Genomic DNA, 22,242 nt, shown 5'->3' with positions numbered 1-22,242 from the left:
AATCCTGGCATCGGGCTCCATAGCAGGCCGCTGCGATCTCCCGCTACGGAGCCAGACGTCAGGTGCTCAACAAAATTCAGCCCTATATTATCTTACTACTATGCTGACTTTGCATAAACTTATATTGGTTTCAAACTGGCAGGTTTGAGAACCTGTTCAGCCCTTTCAGTCCTAAATGTTTAACACTTTACAGAGAAATGCTTTCTTTGTGAACAAGTTTAAATGTTAACAGCGATTTTCATGAAAACCAAGTAAAAACATTGCTATAACCAGGACGCGACTGTCTTTTCTACAGGAATAGTCTAATAGGGATGTACTAAGACATGCATTGCTCAAATTAAAACACTTTTAGCAATGAATACATACGGATAACATTAGTGATAATTTATTTATCTACAGCAGCATGCTGATCAGTTTTATTTGATGAGAAGTCTGTAATCAGTGCACAAACAGGTTAAGTATTGACAAGACAGGCTTTATAGTCTTACTGTGGAACATGTAGACATATCACAATACCACTTGTTTTCTTTATTACAAGATAATTGCTTGAACAAAATATCTCAAAGATAGCAATGAATAGCAGTAGAGATTGACCAGTACCAAAATGTACCAGTCCATGTTTTACACAATATCCAACAGCACAGGTCTGGTACCAGTATGACAAAAGGCAAATCCAAGCCTGAACAATAATGATTGTGTTACAACCTTAAAATCACATTTGGAATTGCTGTACTAGGTCTGCACCTGTGCCTTCTGCGTTGCATGTTCAAATCCAATACAGAAAGCTATTGTCCCTACAACTACTTCTGGTCTATTAATAATTCTCAGCCATTGGCCTCACCGTCTTCCCAGTTTCACCACCTTTCTGCAGGGTATGTATAGAAAAACTAGGTTGAAATTGGTGCTCATATAAGACTGTTTCATACAGAATTGTGCTAAATCCAAAATACATGCACAGTATGTCCACCGCCAGAAATTGAAAGTTTAAAGTTTATTAAAAAAAACCTACAACCAAATAAGAGTGATCGAGGTGCACTTTATAGTTATTTTTAAAAAGTTACAAGAAATACTGGATATCTATTATACATGAGTGTGACCTGTATTGGAGAAAAAAGGTTATCTGAAGTAAATACAAGGAACTCTTAGAAGTAGTGACAGTTTGTGATGTTTGTGAAAGATGAAAGATGCAGAACTCATGAGCATTGCAAGTTTAAGGGACATGACTATTTTACTACTCATACCAGGAACTCTACCATCTGAGATTTTCCCTTTATTCATGCATTCCATACACGACAAACACAATTTGTTATAAAGCTAAAACTATGCTGTCTATTCAGATAAACGGTTACTTCTATTCAGAACACTGGAGAATACATAAAAGGAATGATTCCTCGAACCTCAGGCAAGCTATAGATGTTTATTTAATTCACATATGTGTATTGTATTTTTCATCAATATGATAAGGAATGTACTGCAGAGTGAGTGGTTATTCTAAACATTACTGAAGTGACCAAAGCATCAGAATACTCAAAGTAAGACAGCATAATTGCATACTTGCACACACTTCTGAAAAACAAGCAGTATTTTGCCAGTTACAGCCATAAAATTGCATCAATATTTATTTTAGCTTCATTATTTTTTTCAGATTTTCTTCCTTAAATGTAAATTACTGCATCCATTTAGTTAGACAGTCAAGGTGGTTGGAGCTTGTGTTGTGACAGCAGCAGCACTATTATACAGCTCACTGACAGCACTGATGAATACTTCCAAACATTTAATTTTAATTAACAGACATGCACCCATGCATGCCAAATACATTTGGGTATAAAATTAAAACTGTGCTGTCTTTTAGGTTAATTGGCTATTGCTATTAGAAACAATGGAGAATGCATGGAATTATCAATCACACCTGTCCTCAATGTGAGAAGAATCAAAGATAGATCATAATGAAAAAATCCATGCATTACAATCAATTATATCCTGGTTCAGTCATAATAATTGTGAATTTATCTGCTACAGCAATTGAGAAGAGACACAGAAAAATTAAGTATTTGAGCTTGATTTGGCTCATATCATAAAGTTATAAATCTCCAGGAGATATACCTTATTAAAAATTATCAGACCCTAATAAAAGTGTGGCATTACTAAACATGATTGACATAAGTGGGGTGTATAATTACTATTTTATATCTGATGCTTAGCAATTATATTCACACCATGTTTTTACATGATGAAATAATGGGGTTTAAAAGTTTTGTTTCAAGTTAGGACACAATTTAGGGATGGCGAGGCTTAATTCACATTTCAATTGTTGCCAAGTCATTTAATATTTTAAAGTCTGTTCTCATTCAGTATCTCTCTATCTATGCTCTGTTTTGCTCAGAGTTGTAAGAATTTGTCCTACCTTAATATGTGCTTTAATACAGCAAATTCATGTTTTATGAGTGAGTTTACATTTTAAAAAATGCATATTACGCATCACTTAAGAATACTGGTACAACATCAGAGACGTCAGTGTAGAAACAGATGAGGAGGTTGGTTCCTAATTTAGCGTGATGAAATTAATAACATTTTTGTCATTCTCTTCCTCCTTCACATTTTTGTAAAATTGTTTTCCCACACAAAGTACTCTGTACTGGAACTCCATTCCATTTGAATATTTCAGCCAGAGCGTAGATTCTAAGACTGTAATATCTTGGGACAGAAAATAAAACTGAAGCTGAGGACCAAACATGATTTGGTTCATGAGATTCCAAACCACTTTAAAAGTACACTAATTACAAAATTATTTCAAAAATAGAGTAGATGTAATTTAAAGATGTGTGGTTTAGGGAAAGTTGGTGAATTAGGGTTACCTACCATGAAGCAGAAATGTTTTTTAATTCCTCTTCAGAATAGGGCAGTGATTGCACATATGAAACATCTTAAGATGCATTGATGCACAGCCCACTAGCGCTCCTACTTTTACACAAGTATATCAATTCCCATTATTGTATTTTCTATGCAATTGTTATTTAAAATAAATTTTGGTGCATCCTTTAAATTTTGCCTGATAATTTTTGGAGTTTATTCCGCACCCCCACCCCCAGGTTTTGTCCCCAACACAAATTACCACAATTTTTCCTTCCTGTCACCACCATATGCTCAGCCAGTAGGGCACATCACTGAAGGCAAGCCAGGCAATCTTGCCATTACAGCAGTACTTCTAAAAAAAAAATCTACTTTCCTAGTGTAGGAAGAAAATAAGACTATATTTGTCTTCTGAGAACCCAATTAATGATATGGACTTATAAACAGTAGGATAATGTCTGAGGTAGCATTATTGTGACAATTGCCACTTTGTCAGATACTATTTCTTGCACATTTTGTTTTTGCTCTGTCCAAAACAAATAAACATGTTGGAATACTCAGTCACCAACCTCCATATGTTGTCCTGATTCTACAGTACAATATTCAGCCATAGGATCACAATGTCATGATTTGCGGCAATCCTCGTTTTGAAGAATTAGCCAAGGCCTTGGGGAGGGATGAGAAGTAGACCAAATCCTTCATTCATTTATTCAACAGAGTTTACTTTGACAAAGAACCTGTTAAAAGAACTGTGTGCAGTTATTCACTATAATTATAAAGATTTTCCATTATTGTCATGTGTGTAAAGGGGGCTAAGTTCCATCTTGCACCACTCAAGTGTGACTCATGCACACTCCTGGATATATTGTCACTTACTTTCAAACAAACATGATAGGTTTCTGCAGGAAAGAATGAAGAAACAAAAAACAATAATAACGTTTTTACAATTAACTACATTTATCAGTTTCAGTTGCCAATTATTTCCCAGATTTCTATTTGAGTTAAAGGGTATCTGACTTTCCTAAATGCAAAGAACATTAACCGTTTCCAGTTTCAGAGATAAATCCATATAGATCATGTAATTTGTCCTTGTAATCTGCTGCAAATTACATCAAATTTAACATTTTGGAAATTTATGATAAATCAGAAGCACAGTGCATTGCAGCCCATTGGCTGGGTTTGCTGCCTGTAATCATCCGCATATTAAGCTCCTGATCTTAGACTTGTTTTGTGGGGAGTAAAGGCCAAGTACATGCCAATATTACTCCAACCTGCTCTCACACACCTCCTCACAGCCAGTGTCAAAGCAGCACCAACATCTTTCTGACAGCTGCTCACCCAATGACTGAGTGATAGTCTATGGCATGGATAAATGCAATACATTATTTAATTTGCTTGAGGTTGCTACCCTTTTTGTTCAGTTGTTACTTAGAACAATTCTTTAGCTGCATTTCCCCTGCAATATTGTTTTATAACTGGCTAAAATGGAAATATGCTGACCAACGTACTTTACTGATAACTGCAGATCATATTATTTCATTTCACTTCAATGATTAATGTAATTTATTTATAGACAATCAGTTCTGGTGCCAAGCTAATTTTCCTGATGGTAAAAGCAAATTTTCTGGGAATGCAAGGTAAATTTGCTGCAAAAATATGTTATCTTCCACAAAACTGACACTTTTTCAAAATAATTTTAGACAAAAGAATATTAAATTTACTTTTTGTTAGGAGAATTGAAATTGTTAATGGCAACAGTTAGGCTATTTGATCATGGGTTACGGGAAGTGGGCATGTGCTGCCACAGTGAACTGTGGTAATGAGCTCAGCTGCCTGTGTTCTCTTTTCAGGGAAAAGTGCTGTCCTACACTGTGCTGTTAGACAAGCAAACAGCCAACACAAGACCACAGTTGGAGTTTAAAAAGCATTTAAAAAACAAGTATCTTCCTTCAAACAGAAATAGGCTGTGCGTGTTATCCTCAGTGCTGGCATTTTCTTTGTTGCTGATGTGCTGCCCTGATCAGCTAATTGAGTTGAAACCACAGTGATCCTCATGATGAATTTTCTGCAAGTGCATGCTCCCCACCTCCCCAATCCAGAACAAAGCACCTCTCCTCTGCCAGAGCCAGGCCCAGAATTAAAGGTATGAATGAGATTGCAATCCTAGGGCAGGAGATTACTATGAAAAGTGGAAAAGTTAGCAGGACTGATTGAACAAATAAGGGGTTGTAGAGAAAACCGGAGGCTACTTTATTTGCTCTTATGGATCTGGCACTGAATATCTAACAATGTAACCTCATATAGGCTTGTACAAACTGGCTGAGTAGTTTAAATATTCATTCAATATCATCAAAACCAAAAACTTTTAACAGTGATTTAAAATTCAGAAGAGCAGTTTAAACTCTACACTTACAGGTTAGGCTATTATGGGATGTAGAAGAATCTCAGTCTGGATTATGCAGTCACCCTTAAACACAATCAGAATCATAGTTTAAAAATCACTGTCGCAATTAGGTTTAAATCACAAACCTGCTATACGTCTCGTCAACCTGCAAACTTCATTCAGTTACAAAGGGGTCTAACTTAACCCTTTGCTGAAATGACAAAAAGGACCTGCATTTGAAGAAATACTATTACAGCTACACAAATATTGTAACAGAAATTTAATTTCAGTCAGGATATGGTGTAATCACTGTTCTATAGATCATATGTTCTAATTCCAAGGCACAATACTTCAGTCTCTTAGTTCAAAGAATGCATGTTGTGTAAACTACTGAATGTTACTAAGTAAATAGATCATATATAGATCATATGTTCTAATTCCAACTCACAATATTTTAGTCTCAGTTCGAAGAATGCATGTTGTGTAAACTACTGAATGTTACTAAGTAAATAGATCATATATAGATCATATGTTCTAATTCCAACTCACAATATTTTAGTCTCTCAGTTCGAAGAATGCATGTTGTGTAAACTACTGAATGTTACTAAGTAAATATGCTACCGTCTACCCTTATTTCAAAGTTGCTTAATTCAAATTTTATCTACTAATTCCAATTGTTTAGCATTAAATTCTACGTTGCTGTTATTTATGTTACTTAATTCAAATTAATGGATATTTCATTTTAATGCATTAAGCGACTATCAGAGATAATTATAGATAATTCAGCAGAAACTACCCAGCAGAAAGCATATGCTTCTCTTTATTTAAATCATGGCTAGAGCAAGTGGTTTGTTTTGGCAAGTAATGTTATCATCCAGATCTGCTCATTAGCTCTTCAAATGTTTATGCAAAATTGCAATATTCAGGCAGCAAACCAAGTCACATTGGAGAACTATAGAAATTAGAGGAGTTTGTTGTGGGATGTCACACCATGACAAGTCATTTGTCTTAAATCATTATTGTTCAGCAAACATGATTGAATTTCCATCCAGTTCACTGACCTCTCCTCATTGACAGAGCAGCCCTAACTTGGTTCAAACTGCAAACTAAGTTTTGAAGAAGGGTACAGACCCGAAACAATGACTGTTCTCTCCACAGATGCCAAATGAGTTGCTGCTGTGCCTTTCCAGCTTCTTCCGTTTTGTTTCAGCCAGTGAACTGACTTTATAAAAGACCATGACAAAAGACATCAAGCACAAACTGCATGAAGTCTGGAATTCTTCCACTGCAAAAGTAAGCTGTATTACTGCATTATATATTCACCTCAGCACTGCTCAGGGGTGGGGGGAATGGAGAAATGGGGAAAGATGTGGGTGAAGGATACTTCACAACTGTTGGTCTCGTTCTCTCAGAACATAATTAGCCAGAAGTGTTACAAGCATATAGATGTCAGAGTTTTTGCTTCCTTCATACGTGATCAATATTTTTTCAGAACAACATTCAAAACAGATAAACACACAACGGCAATAACATTGCAGTAAGAGACAATAGCAACATTTACATATCACACATCTGAAAAGGGCTAAAATAGAGCTTTGATTGAACACTGAAGCTGGATATCAATTTTATGGATTTGAAGCTTTTGGAGGAGGGGGGAGCAATTCACAAACTATCGTGTTATTTTGTTCCTGTCAGCCAACATTACTTAGTGCCTGGTGAGGTCTGAACCATCTGTGTGGAGATGGAATAAAGCTTCAAAGCCACAAAAAAGGTGTCCTTACAGTTGTTCTTTTATTAGGCAATCACCTAAATTTCTACTTTCTTTGTAACAAAGGATAAACAGTCCTTAAGAGAAGAAGAGACAGCTGTTGAATGTTTGCTGCAGTAAATGATATGGTCACAGGAGGCAGGTTGACAGAACCTTCATTTCTTCACTGTTGATGCATTATCTGGTCGTTTCGTTTGAGCTATTTTTTGTTTTGGCAGCTTAACTGCACCTTCTTCTTCATTTTCACTCTCACAGATGTGAACCACAACACTCGGAGTGCGCTCTGTTCCTGCATGAACCTCATATTTATCACCTACAGCACAAAGAAGGAAAAGCAGCAATGACGATGTTTTGGCAAATGACAGCAAATCACTTAAATTAGATGAGGAAATATTCCCTTCTCTTCCTGAAAGAAATAAATGCATTTTTTCCATATCTTTTATAATCGAGTGTTAAAAGAGGAACTACGACAACACCTTTCTCATTCTGGGTGCATTAGCATGTATTCTCATGTGTCAATAAAGGAGACAAACGACTACAGTAAGTCACCAACAAAATCGGAGATGATTACAGCTATACAGTCACAACATTTACTTGAAACTATTTCTACATTTGAAATAAAATGAGCATTTTCGAATATATCAATTACTATATTAGGATTGTATAAGATTTAAGACCCCAGATACTTCTTGTATTCTAAGATTAGGATCTGGGATCCTTATTTGCCTTTAAAAGAATAAAGGAACTATGTTTAGGATCCACTAAAACTTGGCAATAAATATTTAAACAATTAAAGGTTTTAAGATAGATCACAGCCAGGAATTCATGTTGGGCGGACGGGAGCTGGCCACTGACTGAAAGGATCCGACCTGCATTTTACGGGTCCCCAGGCTTTAACTGTTCCGAGGCGGGACATCCTCCTGCTTGAGGGAGGAAATCCCACCTCATTGAGCTGCAGGCCAATCAACGAGCTGGCAGCTCTTAGTCCCAGCAGCACCACCGGGAGCAGTGACCACTGCTGGGACTGCAGCCCAGCCAACTGCAGAGGAAGACATGGAGCTGGGATTCCTGGTACGTTTTGGCTGCCTCACTGGGGGTAATTGGTCAGGCCCCGGCGAGGCAAGGGTGGTCGTTTGGGGGGGAAGGGGGGCGTGTTAGGTCTTGAGGCTGGTTGGGGTAGCTGCCCGAGAAGCAGGCCCCCCCACCCCCACCAAGACAATCGGAAGCCACCTGCTTTTCCCAGGCAGTTTTTCCCGCTCCAGTATGCCCGTTTACCACATGTAAAATCTATGTGGAGGCGGACAAAGGCCCTTAAGTGGTCAGTTAGGGGTCTTGATTGGCCTGGGGCAGGCGGACCATTTTTAGGCGGTTCGGGAAAGCCTCCTGCTCCATTTTACGCTGCATCCCCTGCAACCCCCTCCACCCCACCATCCGGCTCATTGGGGTGGCATAAAATTCCAGCCCACATATATTTATTTTTTTTAAAAGGAACATTAGGAAAAAGTGGCACCATGATTTCTGTGTGGCCATATCTGCATGACTCACTTTCAGCTGACATCAGTCAGACATTCTGGAAATGACTAGTCTCAGATTAACCAATGCAAGTTTGTCACACTGTGATTACACCTTCCCAGCAGTAGGAGGGGTTTCAGATGTCAGAAATACTGCTTGATGGGCTAGAGATATGATGCTCATTGGGGGTGGCTACAATATGGGAGGGGAACCCTGATCCCACAAACGACATTCAGTAAAAAGGGCTTGATCTCAAAAGATTTCCCATTGCCAATTTTACTTTTAAGTTTTAGAACGTTTGGAGGAGGTTGGGGCCTGAAATAATGTCCATCAGGAAAATGCTAGAAATGTATTTTAAGTAGTAAGAAAGATGGGAAAATTACCCTAGCATTTGAAACAAGAAATTACTTGTTGCAAACCAGATGGCAGATAAAGGCTCTACAAATTTTCAGAGGCTTTGTGAAGCTATTCACAGACCGGGCAGATAGCAGCCAGATAATGCAATTCCAGCATAGTAACTTTACATAGACAACACTAATTTTAAATGTGAGCACAGGAGGTTGATATGAAAAGTGGCAAAGTTTAACAACAAGCAGTCAAGTTGTGCAGGCAGAAGGCGCACCAAGATGGATGATTTTAAATATATTGATAAGTGAAATGGTGCATGAATTATGCCAGTATCGTTTACCCTGGTGCTGCCTAATGATGTTCTATTTTGTTTCAGCTGTGTGACATCTAAACTGTTACTCCTTCCAAGGAATTCCTTTGAAGAAGGTGCATATTTGTTGGTTGGTTGCCAGTTTCAGGTACAGCCTATTGGCATTGTTAGCTGTAGTTATTCTAGGCTTTGTATTGCATTGCACTGCAAATGAATCAGCCACGAGACTGTAATGGCTGACTGTGCTGTCTGCTGTAAGCTACCCACTCCCATTTCTGGTGCACATTTTTTGGAAGCCTCAGTCTCTGTCTGCCTTCTCTCCTGGAAAAAGCTTGCAGATAGGCTGGTGGTTCCTGCCCAGCTAAATTGGCTTTTCTCAGTCATTAACACTCAAATCTATGACAACTCGTCTAACGATCAGCTAGCTTTGTCTTTGCAGTGCTATTTTATGTGTTTAGCATGCCTCCTGATTATAGGTCATAGTTGATTAGAGGATTTTGTGCTGCTTTCTTCTCACTGGCATGCCCACTGTATGGAAGAAAATTCATACAATTTTGCCTGTGGACTGAAAGAAGTAATATGTGAGTAAACTCTCTCTCAAACTTTCACTAATTCAGACTTTACCCATGAATAAGTTCACTAACAACGAATCATCAGCTACTGCTTTTATTTGACTAGATGAGGGGTTTCAGTCGGTTTCAGAGTCACACAGAAAAGTCTTTTTCACCACAGTTCCAACAACAAAAATGCATATTTTCATGATAACAGCAGCTTGGATTACAAAAGTATCATCGGCAAAGTGTTTGTAAAACCAACAACTGGGTTTCGGAGGCACTGCATTAGACCACTTTTCATGGGTGAAGCAAGAGATTGTCAATATGAAGATTCAGGGCATTCAACTGACTGATCAGAAACCTGCATCATCCATGCAGAGGTTGGCATCTCTACAAGATAAGGCATCTACACTGGTGGAAGTACAGCTGCACATTCTGCATTTCTCAGAAGGACCATGTTGAAGAGCACTTTTAATCTGTAACACTCCTCAGAATGTAGATTAGAACTAGATTGCATACCAGCACAGAACAAAGGCTGTCCCACTGTACTCTTAATCCAGAACATCACTTTGTTCTTGTCCATATTCCTCTCTGGTATATTTTTAAGCATGTAATTTTCCAACAAAGATTATAAAACCAATCAACATTTCTAGCCAATATCCTGACCTCAGCGTATTCATTTTCTTCGCTATCAAATTAGGCTTGCTCTTCTTCACCTTTGGAGTTAGATTCCCTAAGCAACTTGTGAATGGATGTTCTCTTGTTCCTGTAAGCATGTTGGAAAGCATGCTCATAGAAGAATTGGCATCAATAATAATCTGGTAAATGTCTGAACTAGCTGAACTTTTTCCTCTATTTTCCTCTTCCATTTCTTCAATTTTGAAACGGAGTTCATAATTGGAAATTATGGCAACAGCCATTGTCATCAAGTGAAAATGTTACATGCAGCAGGGAGGGTATGCCACAGAAGAATGCTTCAGCAAGTCTCAAGTCGTGTTCTAATTGTTTAGTTGAGTTTTGTGTTTGTACTGCATCACTTAGTCAATCTTGAAATTGTGAAGCTATAATTCCCAGAATTTCAGAGCTTTAAAATTATCTGGGATTCCCAGAGTTTCAGGACTGCAAGCTGTACTACTTTACAACAAGATTGGGTTTGAATTGCAGATTATCTCCAGTTTCCCACTGGATGAAGCCACAAGCTGCCCAACTTCCTTTCTAAGGGAAAAGCTGTCCTTCATTAGTGAGTTAAAAATGCAAACTTTTCAACGACAATTATAATGGGTTTCAGAAGCTTTTTGAAAAAAATTATATAAATGGACAAAATACAAAAGTCATGAAAGGCCCTGCCTGGGTTAACTCACTTGCAAAGCAAATATTTTTGCACACCAAGCACTGCAAAACAAAATCTTAACATTTTTCATTTTGATTTAACTAAAAGAAAATAATAAACTTATAATAACGGAACTGATTTATAACCCACAGTATTATGTTTTCACTTTTACAAAATAAATTATGCAAGGTACCATCAGATGAGAATGCCCTTTCAAAATACTAGTGAATATTCATAAAATTCTGCTGCTGTAGACCAGTAGAGGGCACTGAAAACAACTGAACATAGTTTGTTCCTCCGCATTGCTCAAATATTCTAAGTCTGTATTGTTTTACTTTATTGCATGACTTCCATTCAGTCGACGGTAAATATTTTGCCTGTTGCTTTGTGGAAATAAAAGACTTAACCACATGCTGACAGCTTATACCTGAGCACAGCAGTGGAATTATTGGCAAGTTCAGGTCAACATCCAATTGCAGGTGTTTGGTAACTAAGCCACCAAAATGCACCTCAGCTCTCATCCAATCTGGAATGTTTCTTTGTGGAGCAATGCTTTCACTGCAGACTGTTCCCAATCAATAGATTTAAAAAAATAACTTTAGAAGAGGGAACCCTTTACATTGGAAGTTCTCGAACAGGCAAAACAGAAAGGAAATGTTCACCCTCTGGGATGAAGAATAATCTTCTACAGGGGAAAAAGCAGTACTCACTCACCACTGCAAAACATATTATTTACAGACTTTGCCTATCCATTAATCATAAATATAACCTATTGCTGCAAAGTTGCTGCAAAGAGTCAAATATTTATGGCAATACACTGTGGGCTACTTAAACAGAAATGCTCAACTCCCAGGCACATTTGCACTCCAATGCTGCCTGCTAATTGAGCTTGACTTAGCTGTATGGGCTTAGGACATTCTCACCAAAGTCTAGTGAATGTAATTCTCTAAAGGAGAGGTAGTTCATCTCAGCAGTGAATAGAAACTCACAGCAACTGCTTCATAATACTTAATTATGGGATTATGAGCAAAGTAATATATTTAAATTATTAATATAAATATATTTTCAGTAATTTGAGACTTTTTAAAAACACACATACACACTAAATCTACATAATTACTCCATGTTACTTTACTCATAATGCTATATCCCACCTGGACCAAGAGTAGCAATTGCACGCAGAAGGTCATAATTAATGGTGGGAGTAGCATCTTCAATCTGATGCCATCCAACTGGAGGAGAGGCTGGAGGGGAAATGAGGAACTGTTTCACAGGTGGAGGTGGGGTTAAGTACGTTTTATTGACCCCATCTTCAGTGTTCTGGACCTGAAAAATAAAACCCAATACAAAATGGAAACTGGTTACCAAAGTAGCTTGATGAAATAAGATAATTAAAGTTACCACAACACAAAAGACAAGCCTTTCCTTTTAATTACATTACTATTTTTTCCATTCAGTAACTGAAGGTTTCTCAACCGTTTCTTGTCCTTCAGTTCACAGCACCACATACACATTATTTAGAAATCTTGGACCAGTAAAGCCATAGGACTCAAAAATAAAAGCTGGTCACTTTTTCCACAGGTCAGCCATACTTAGCCAACTTCACATCAGATACCTCAGTCTCTTCTCTCTCCAGGAATACATTTAAGTGTTTCCACTTATATGGCCTGCTTCAATAGCTTCCCCAGTAACCCTTATTCCATAAGTTCAATATTCTTTAAGTCAAAAAGTTCTGGCTGACTTACCTCCTTACATCTAACTAATTAATTTTTAAACTTGTGTCTCCTGGAACTTGAGCATGTTCAAGATAGATATGTGGATATTAAGAACATCAAGGGAAATGGGGATAGTGCAGGTAAGTGGCATTGACGTAGATGATCAGCTATGATCTCACTGAATGGCGGAGCAGGCACGATGGGCTGAATGGCCTACTCCTATGTTCCTACGAGTAGACCTTCAGTCCCACAGATCTTTCAGCTAGATCATGGTTGACTTGTATCTTAACTCCATCTACCGCCACCTTGGTTCCTTAACACTTAATACCCTTGCCTAACAAAAGTCTATCAAATTCAGTTTTAAAATTTTCAATTGATCTGGTCTCAACAGCTTTTTGAGTTAGAGTATTCCAGATTCCCACTACCCTTTCTGTAACGAAGGGCTTTCAACATCACCCCTCAACAGCCTAGCTCTAATGTGAAGGTTATGCCTCTTTGTTCTGGACTCTCCCACCAGAGGAATCAGTTTCTCTCTTTATCTACCCTATCAAATAGTTTTTCTCTATACACCCTATCAAATCTTTTAATAATCTTATTGTTACGACCAGGTGAGAAAGGTGTCGAAGGGTCTTTTGCTGTCTTCACCTGGCCTTATTGTAACAGGGTTTAATTTTGAACAAGTGTTTTGAGCTCCCCCTTTGTGAATCCTTGTTCACAGCTTTCTAGTTATAAAACAAAGAAATCAATTCACACAGGTTTTGAGGTTTAAAGATGAAGTTTTATTAAAACTTAAACTCTAATACGGTTAATGCCTACGGATATATGACACGCCCACGCTAGCATGAACACGTGATACACACATGCAAATAGGGATAGAAAAGAGGAAAGGAAAATATTGTGGAGAGGGGTTTTGAGGTAATATCAGAAGAGTTTCTTGTTTACTGTGCTTCGAGCTCACTTGATTGTAGGTAGTCTTGCTGTTCATTGGGGCCCAGTGTTCTTCTTAAAGCTTGTTCACCTTGGAGACTTTTCTCTCTTTGAGGTTCACATGTTTTCAAAAGATTCAGTTCCGTGGGAACGAGATGGGGGCAGGCAGGACTGGAGAGGAGGTTCTGTTCCAACCAGGAGCACACGGCTTTCTGAGTTCAAATTTAAAACTCAGTTCAAACCTCTGCAACAGCCAGTTAGTCATGTGACTAAAACTGGTCTGACCAGTTCTTGTGTGTATTGGGGAAGCAACGACAGGTCCCCATTGTTCCAACACTGTCTTTTAGTTTAGAGATACAGCACTGAAACAGGCCCTTCGGCCCACCGAGTCTGTGCCGACCATCAATCACCCATTTATACTAATCCTACACTAATCCCATATTCCTACCACATCCCCACCTGTCCCTATATTTCCCTACCACCTACCTATACTAGTGGCAATTTATAATGGCCAATTTACCTACCAACCTGCAAGTTTTTTGGCTTGTGGGAGGAAACCGGAGCACCCGGAGAAAACCCACGCAGACACAGGGAGAACTTGCAAACTCCACACAGGCAGTACCCAGAATTGAACCTGGGTCGCTGGAGCTGTGAGGCTGTGGTGCTAACCACTGCGCCACTGTGCCGCCCTACCTGTCTGTTACTATGCAAATGTCTTTCCAGTCAGCGGCTTGCAATTTTAAGTTTTAATGTTCATATGGCGAAATAATGTGTGCCTCAGTCAAAGAACAAAGAACAGTACAGCACAGTAACAGGCCATTCGGCCCTCCAAGACTGCGCCGATCTTGATGCCTGCCTAAACTAACACCTTCTGCACTTCTGGGGCCCATATCCCTCTATTCCCTTCCTATTCATGTATTTGTCAAGATGTCTCTTAAACGTTGCTATCGTATCTGCTTCCACCACCTCCCCTGGCAGCAAGTTCCAGGCACTCACCACCCTCTGTGTAAAAAACTTGCCTCGCACATCCCCTCTAAACTTTGCCCCTCGCACCTTAAACCTATGTCCCCTAGTAACTGACTCTTGCACCCTGGGAAAAAGCTTCTGACTATCCACTCTGTCCATGCCGCTCATAACTTTGTAAACCTCTATCATGTCGCCCCTCCACCTCCTTCGTTCCAGTGAAAACAATCCGAGTTTTTCCAACCTCTCCTCATAGCTAATGCCCTCCAGACCAGGCAACATCCTGGTAAACCTCCTCTGTAGCCTTTGCAAAGCCTCCACGTCCTTCTGGTAGTGTGGCGACCAGAATTGCACGCAATATTCTAAGTGTGGCCTAACTAAGGTTCTGTACAGCTGCAGCATGACTTGCCAATTTTTATACTCTATGCCCCGACCGAAGAAGGCAAGCATGCCGTATGCCTTCTTGACTACCTTATCCACCTGCGTTGCCACTTTCAGTGACCTGTGGACCTGTACGCCCAGATCTCTCTGCCTGTCAATAGTCTGTATACTTCCCACCTGCATTAGACCTTCCAAAATGCTTTACCTCACATTTGTCCGGAGTAAACTCCATCTGCCATTTCTCCGCCCAAGTCTCCAACTGATCTATATCCTCTGACAATCCTCATCATTATTCGCAACTCCACCAACCTTTGTGTCGTCCACAAACTTAAGAATCAGACCAGCTGCATTTTCCTCCAAATCATTTATATATACTACAAACAGCAAAGGTCCCAGCACTGATCCCTGCGGAACACCACTAGTCACATCCCTCCATTCAGAAAAACACCCATCCACTGATACCCTCTGTCTTCTATGACCGAGCCAGTTCTGTATCCATCTTGCCAGCTCACCTCTGATCCCGTGTGACTTCACCTTTTGTACCAGTCTGCCATGCGGGACCTTGTCAAAGACTTTACTAAAGTCCACATAGATAACATCCACTGCCCTTCCCTCATCAATCATCTTCGTCACTTCCTCAAAAAACTCAATCAAATTAGTAAGACACGACCTCCCCTTCACAAAACCATGCTGTCTCTCGCTAATAAGTTCGTTTGTTTCCAAATGGGAGTAAATCCTGTCCCGAAGAATCCTCTCTAATAGTTTCCCTACCACTGACGTAAGGCTCACCGGCCTATAATTTCCTGGATTATCCTTGCCACCCTTCTTAAACAAAGGAACAACGTTGGCTATTCTCCAGTCCTCTGGGACCTCACTTGTAGCCAATGAGGATGCAAAGATTTCTGTCAAGGCCCCAGCAATTTCTTCCCTTGCCTCCCTCAGTATTCTGGGGTAGATCCCATCAGGCCCTGGGGACTTATCTACCTTAATGCTTTGCAAGACACCCAACACCTCCTCCTTTTTGATAATGAGATGACTGAGACTATCTGCACTCCCTTCCCTCGGCTCATCATCCAGTTTTTGCGAATGGAAGCCTGTGACCAGTGGCGTACCACAGGGATCGGTGCTGGGACCCTTGCTGTTTGTAGTGTACATTAATGATTTAGACGTGAATATAGGAGGTATGATCAGTAAGTTTGCAGATGCCACGAAAATTGGTGGTGTCGTGAATAGTGAGGAGGAAAGCCTTAGATTACAGGACGATATAGAAGGGCTGGTAAGATGGGCAGAGCAGTGGCAAATGGAATTTAATCCTGAGAAGTGTGAGGTGATGCATTTTGGGAGGACTAACAAGGCCAGGGAATATACAATGGATGGTAGGTCCCTAGGAAGTACAAAGTGTCAGAGGGACCTTGGTGTACTTGTCCATAGATCACTGAAGGCAGCAGCACAGGTAGATAAGGTGGTGAGGAAGGCATATGGGATACTTGCCTTTATTAGACGAGGCATAGAATATAAGAACAGGGAGGTTATGATGGAGCTGTATAAAATGCTAGTTAGGCATAGCTGAAGTACTGTGTACAGTTCTGGGCACCACACTATAGGAAGGATGTGATTGCACTGGAGAGGGTGCAGAGGAGATTCACCAGGATGTTGCCTGGGCTGGAGCATTTCAGCTATGAAGAGAGACTGGGTAGGTTAGGGTTGTTTTCCTTAGAGCAGAGAAGGCTGAGGATCTCACTGAGGTGAACAAAATTATGAAGGGCATAGATAGGGAAGATAGGAAGAAACTTTTTCCCTTAGCGGAGGTGTCAATAAACAGGGGGCATAGATTTAGGGTAATGGGCAGGAGGTTCAGAGGGGATTTGAGGAAAAATATTTTCACCCAGAGAGTGGTTGGAATCTGGAACGCACTGCCTGAAGAGATGGTAGAGGCAGGAACCCTCACAACATTTAAGAAGTATTTAGATGAGCACTTGAAACGCCATAGCATACAAGGCTACGGGCCAAGTGCTGGAAAATGGGATTAGAATAGATAGGCTTGATGGCCAGCACAGACACGGTGGGCCGAAGGGCCTGTTTCGGTGCTGTATAACTCTAAGTCCTTCTCTTTGGTGAATACTGATACAAAGTATTCATTTAGCATCTCGCCCATTTCCTCTGGCTCCACACACAGATTCCCATTTCTGTCCTTGAGTGGGCCAACCCTTTCCCTGGTTACCCTCTTGCTCTTTATATATGTATAAAAAGCCTTGGGATTTTCCTTAATCCTGTTTGCCAATGACTTTTCATGACCCCTTTTAGCCCTCCTAACTCCTTGCTTAAGTTCCTTCCTACTGTTTAGTTTAGAGATACAGCACTGAAACAGGCCCTTCGGCCCACCGAGTCTGTGCCGACCATCAACCACCCATTTATACTAATCTTACACTAATCCCATATTCCTATCACATCCCCACCTGTCCCTATATATTTCCCTACCACCTACCTATATTAGGGGCAATTTATAATGGCCAATTAACCTATCAACCTGCAAATCTTTTGGCATGTGGGAGGAAACCGGAGCACCCAGAGGAAACCCACGCAGACACAGGGAGAACTTGCAAACTCCGCACAGGCAGTACCCAGAATCGAACCCGGGCCCCTGGAGCTGTGAGGCTGCGGTGCTAACCACTGCGCCACTGTGCCGCCCCAAGTGCTTATATTCAAGTGCTTCGTCTGTTCCTAGCCTTCCAGCCCTTACAAAAGTCTTGGCAGGTGGGCGATTTGCCCGACACCTCCACACCCAGGAGAATCAAATGCGATTTGAAGAAAAACAGTGCATTTCATTACAGAGTTTGAGAGAAATATAAGATATAGAAAGAAAAAAACATGTATTTCTCTCATTCATTTCCATTCATTCACCAATTTTAAAGCCTATTAGAATGGTCTTTTCTGGGTGCCAGGGCTGCTTTAAGTTCCCTTTCTTTTTCAGCAGAGTAGTAGTGGGTGGGTCTATCCTGAACTCTGAGTCATGCAAAGACTTTTGACTTCAGGGGACAGGTGGTTCCTTTTTCCTCTGACTATGGCGGAGGAGTCTTTGTTACTCTCCAGTTTGTTCTCTGGGACACTCCTACCTGCAGGTATTTGTGCAGACTTGGCTGCACGCTCCTACGGCACATCACCAAGGTGAGGCATCACCCTCACAGTTTCTGTGCCCCGAGGTCTCTCTTTGTCTCTGCAGGTTCCTGTAAATTCTGTTAGCAACTCTGGTGAGGTACTTCAAGAGTCTGCATTTACATAGGAGGATGTGGGGTATAACTTTTCACATTTTTCAAGGTTGGTTGACCAGACAGTAGGGGTTTTCATTCAGGATTCTTCCTGGACTTACTTTAGCCTGTCCTCTTGGTCTCTTTTTCCCTTCCCTTTCCAAACTTTTGCCAGCCGTGTACCTGCCTGTGCCCTTTTGTTCTCAGCAGGAGTCCCTTACAGTTCACTAGCCCTCTGCTGGACGGTCCTCCTAATGCTGGTACAGGACTTAGGGGTACAGGTTTCACTGCAGATTGGGGTTTCCCCTCAACCTGACACATGTGGCAACTCCTGCAGTACTCCACGACATCTTTGTGGAGTTTTGGCCAGTCAAACTGCCGTCTTATGCGGGCTTTAGTCTTTCGTATAGCAGCCACTGTAGTCTCGTGGGCCCTTCTTAATATTTCTCCCCGGTACCTCTGTGACACCACTAGCTGATGAACTACTGTCCACTCCTGGCCCTTAGGTCTGCGAGGAGAACTCCAGTTCCTCATCAGTACCCCATTCTTTAAATAGTAGCAATCAGGGACTCCCTCTGCTTCACTTTCAGACTGGGCAGCTTGTGCTCTCACAACACTGGGTCGGCTCGCTCAGCCTCCGCTAGGGAAAATTTATTTAATTCATTCCCTGAGTCTCCTAACTTTCCAAAGAAAATCTCGGACAGCCAGACCTCATGGTCATTTGTCTGCAGTGCCAATACAGTCTCCTCCGGGGGAGCTGGTTTGATCATGGTCTGATCCACTACACATTCAGGGACTCTGCAGGGGACAGTCTCCTGCCACTGCCCTGCCTCTCTGACCTCCTGCAGTCTTTCTTTCACTACTGGGGGGCTACCACCTTCACCCCCACCAGATCATTACCTAGGAGCAGGTCAACCCCGTCCACAGGCAAACTAGGGACAATCCCTATGGTCACCGGTCCCGAAACTAGGTCGCACTTCAGGTGCACTCGGTGTACAGGTACAAGCCTACATTTTCTTCCAATACCATTCACCACCATTTTGGTGTTCACTGCTCTCTCAGGGGGGAAAGGGCAGGTCTTTTCCCAGTAAAAGGGATCTAGTCGCCCCGTGGCCCCAAGAATCACTATGGGCTTGCTTGCCCCACTCGAGGGGTATCGGGTTACTTTCCCTTCAAATAAAAAACCCGATAACCTTCAGGAATCCTATTAATTTTTCCTGCACTGGCCGTAGTAAGCTTCCTGGGTTGCGCTCTTACTGCAGTTAAAGCCACAGCTTGTTCTGTGTTTTGCATCAGGCCCTCGTCTTTACAGAGTGGGTGTGCCCTGATTAACCCTACCGGTTTCCCCTTTAGTTTCCACCAGTCAGCTTTTAAATGCCCTGCCTTATTACAATGGAAGCACACAGGTATCCGGATCTCACTCTTGCTCACAGCACCTTCATTTTTGGCTGGAAGAGGGCCCCGTGTCTCCTGCTTTCCTTTCTCTTCCAAGACTGCCTGGGCGGATATCACTTTCCCACCCTTGGCCCTTTTCGGATTTGTGGGAAACCGACTCATAAATTAAAGCAAACTCATCGGCCAGAATGGCCACTTGCCGGGCTCCCAGAACCCGCTGCTCCTCTACACGGGTCCTTATTGAGAATGGATGAAATTTTTAAATTCCTCTAACAGGATTACTCCTCTGAGAGTCTCATAGCTGAGCTGTATTTTTAAAGGCCTGAGCCACTGGTCAAAAGCCAGTTGCTTACTTCTTTCAAACTCCAGATAAGTTTGATTGGCTTGCTTTTTGAGGGTTCTAAACTTTTGGTGATAGGCCTTGGGTATTAATTCATATGCCCCGTGGATGGCATTTTTGGTCAGTTCACAATTTGATGAACTCTCATCTGGCAAGGAATAGACCTCATGGGCTTTACCTGTTAGTTTGTTTTGCATCAAAAGAGACCAGGCCACAGCTGGCCATTTTAGCTGCCTTGCCAGTTTCTCAAAAGACATGAAAAATGCTTCCACATCTTCCTCATTGAATTTTGTAATTAATTGAGCAAGTTTTAGCAATCTCTGAATTATGCTCCTCCATAATGGCTATGCTTTTGCTGGGGTTACTCTGTCGCCCCCTTGTTAACTCAAACCGCTTCAACTCTCTTTGCAATCCTTCCGGAATATTATTTCTCTCTCATTCCTTCTCCTGTCTTTCTCTCTCTCTCTCTCTCTCCTGCTTTCATTTTCTTCAAGTTCCTTTGGAAGGCTCTCTCTTTCGCTTCCCGTTCCATCTGGAAGGCTCTCTCTTTCCTCAAATTCAAGTTTCCTCTGTTCCAGTTGTATCTTGGCTAACACTACCCTGTCGGAGTCTGCTTCTAACCCTGTTTCTGCCTCTTCAGATTCAAGGGAAAAATGGTTGGCCAATAGCCTTTGGAGTTCAGACCTCCTAGCCTTGCTGCGTACAGTGATCCCACACTGCTCAGCCATTTTTCTCAACTCCTCCATAGACAGTGCTTTTAACTTATCCCAAGCTTTTCAGTGCAGCAGCTTTTTCGGGAGCAGCGTGTGAGCGAGTGAGCAGCTGGGAAAGTCCGTTTGAAAGTAAATTTAATTTCCTTTTGTTTTTCGGCGGAGGCCAGGGGGCTGCTGGGTAAGTAAAACACTATATATTTGGGCGGTTTAAAATAACTTTCCTTTCAGTGCAGCAGCTTTTTCGGGAGCAGCGTGTGAGCGAGTGAGCAGCTGGGAAAGTCCGTTTGAAAGTAAATTTAATTTCCTTTTGTTTTTCGGCGGAGGCCAGGGGGCTGCTGGGTAAGTAAAACACTATATATTTGGGCGGTTTCTGAACCCGAGACACCACACTTGTCGTGTCTCCCACCCGCCCTCCTCCTCTAACCAAAAAAAAGGACTCGGTGGGGTGTTTATAAGGTAAGGCTTTTTCGATTTCTCTGGTTTTATTGTGATTGGTAAAAACTTTTCGTTCCTTTTTCATTTAACTAAGTTTAAACTTAAGATTAAAAATGGCAGGAGATCTCAGACCCGTATCATGCTCCTCTTGCTCAATGTGGGAGCTCAGGGACATGGCTGATGACCCTGACTCCTTCACGTGCAGGAAGTGTGTCCAGCTGCAGCTCTTGTTAGACCGCATGACGGGTCTCGAGCTGCGGATGGACTCACTTTGGAGCATGCGCGATGCTGAGGAGGTCGTGGATAGCACGTTTAGTGAATTGGTCACACCGCAGATTAGGATTGCTGAGGGAGAAAGGGAATGGGTGACCAAAAGGCAGAGAAAGAGCAGGAAGGCAGCGCAGGAGTCCCCTGCGGTCATCTCCCTCCAAAACAAGTATACCGTTTTGGATACTGTTGAGGGAGATGGCTCACCAGGGGAAGGCAGCAGTAGCCAGGTCCATGGCACCGTGGCTGGCTCTGCTGTTCCGAAGGGCGGGAAAAAGAGTGGAAGGGCTATAGTCGTAGGGGATTCGATTGTAAGGGGAGTAGATAGGCGGTTCTGTGGTCGAAAACGAGGCTCCCGAATGGTATGTTGCCTCCCAGGTGCACGGGTCAGGGATGTCTCAGATCGGCTGCAGAACATTCTAAAGGGGGAGGGTGAACAGCCAGTTGTCATTGTGCACATAGGCACTAATGATATAGGTAAAAAACAGGATGAGGTCCTACATGCAGAGTTTAGGGAGCTAGGAGCCAAGTTAAAAAGTAGGACCTCAAAGGTAGTAATCTCAGGATTACTACCAGTGCCACGTGATAGTCAGAGTAAAAATGAAAGAATAGTCAGGATGAATGCGTGGCTTGAGAGATGGTGCAGGAAGGAGGGGTTTAGATTTTTGGGACATTGGGACCGGTTCTGGGGGAGGTGGGACTATTACAAATTGGACGGTCTACACCTGGGCCGGACTGGAACCAATGTCCTTGGAGGTGCTTTTGCTAACGCTGTTGGGGAGGGTTTAAACTAATGTGGCAGGGGG

General features: G+C 41.7%; 1 protein-coding gene across 3 annotated transcripts in view; it reads right to left on the bottom strand.

Annotated features, from left to right (window-relative positions):
* Positions 1-369: 369 nt before the first annotated feature.
* Positions 370-22,242, bottom strand: part of LOC137347163 (calcipressin-3-like) — a 164,327-nt gene continuing 142,454 nt past the window's right edge. For all 3 annotated transcript variants that reach the window (XM_068011331.1, XM_068011332.1, XM_068011333.1), the window contains 2 exons: positions 12,210-12,381; positions 370-7,314 (listed from right to left, as the gene is read on the bottom strand). In XM_068011331.1, the coding sequence (XP_067867432.1) occupies positions 7,157-7,314; positions 12,210-12,381 (330 nt within the window). In that variant the 3' untranslated portion in view covers positions 370-7,156. The remainder of the gene's footprint in view (positions 7,315-12,209; positions 12,382-22,242) is intronic.

Source organism: Heterodontus francisci, chromosome 31 (genome assembly GCF_036365525.1).
Source record: "Heterodontus francisci isolate sHetFra1 chromosome 31, sHetFra1.hap1, whole genome shotgun sequence".
Taxonomy (NCBI): domain Eukaryota; kingdom Metazoa; phylum Chordata; class Chondrichthyes; order Heterodontiformes; family Heterodontidae; genus Heterodontus; species Heterodontus francisci.
Note: the sequence above shows the minus strand (reverse complement) of the source record. Positions and strands in the feature narration are given on the sequence as shown.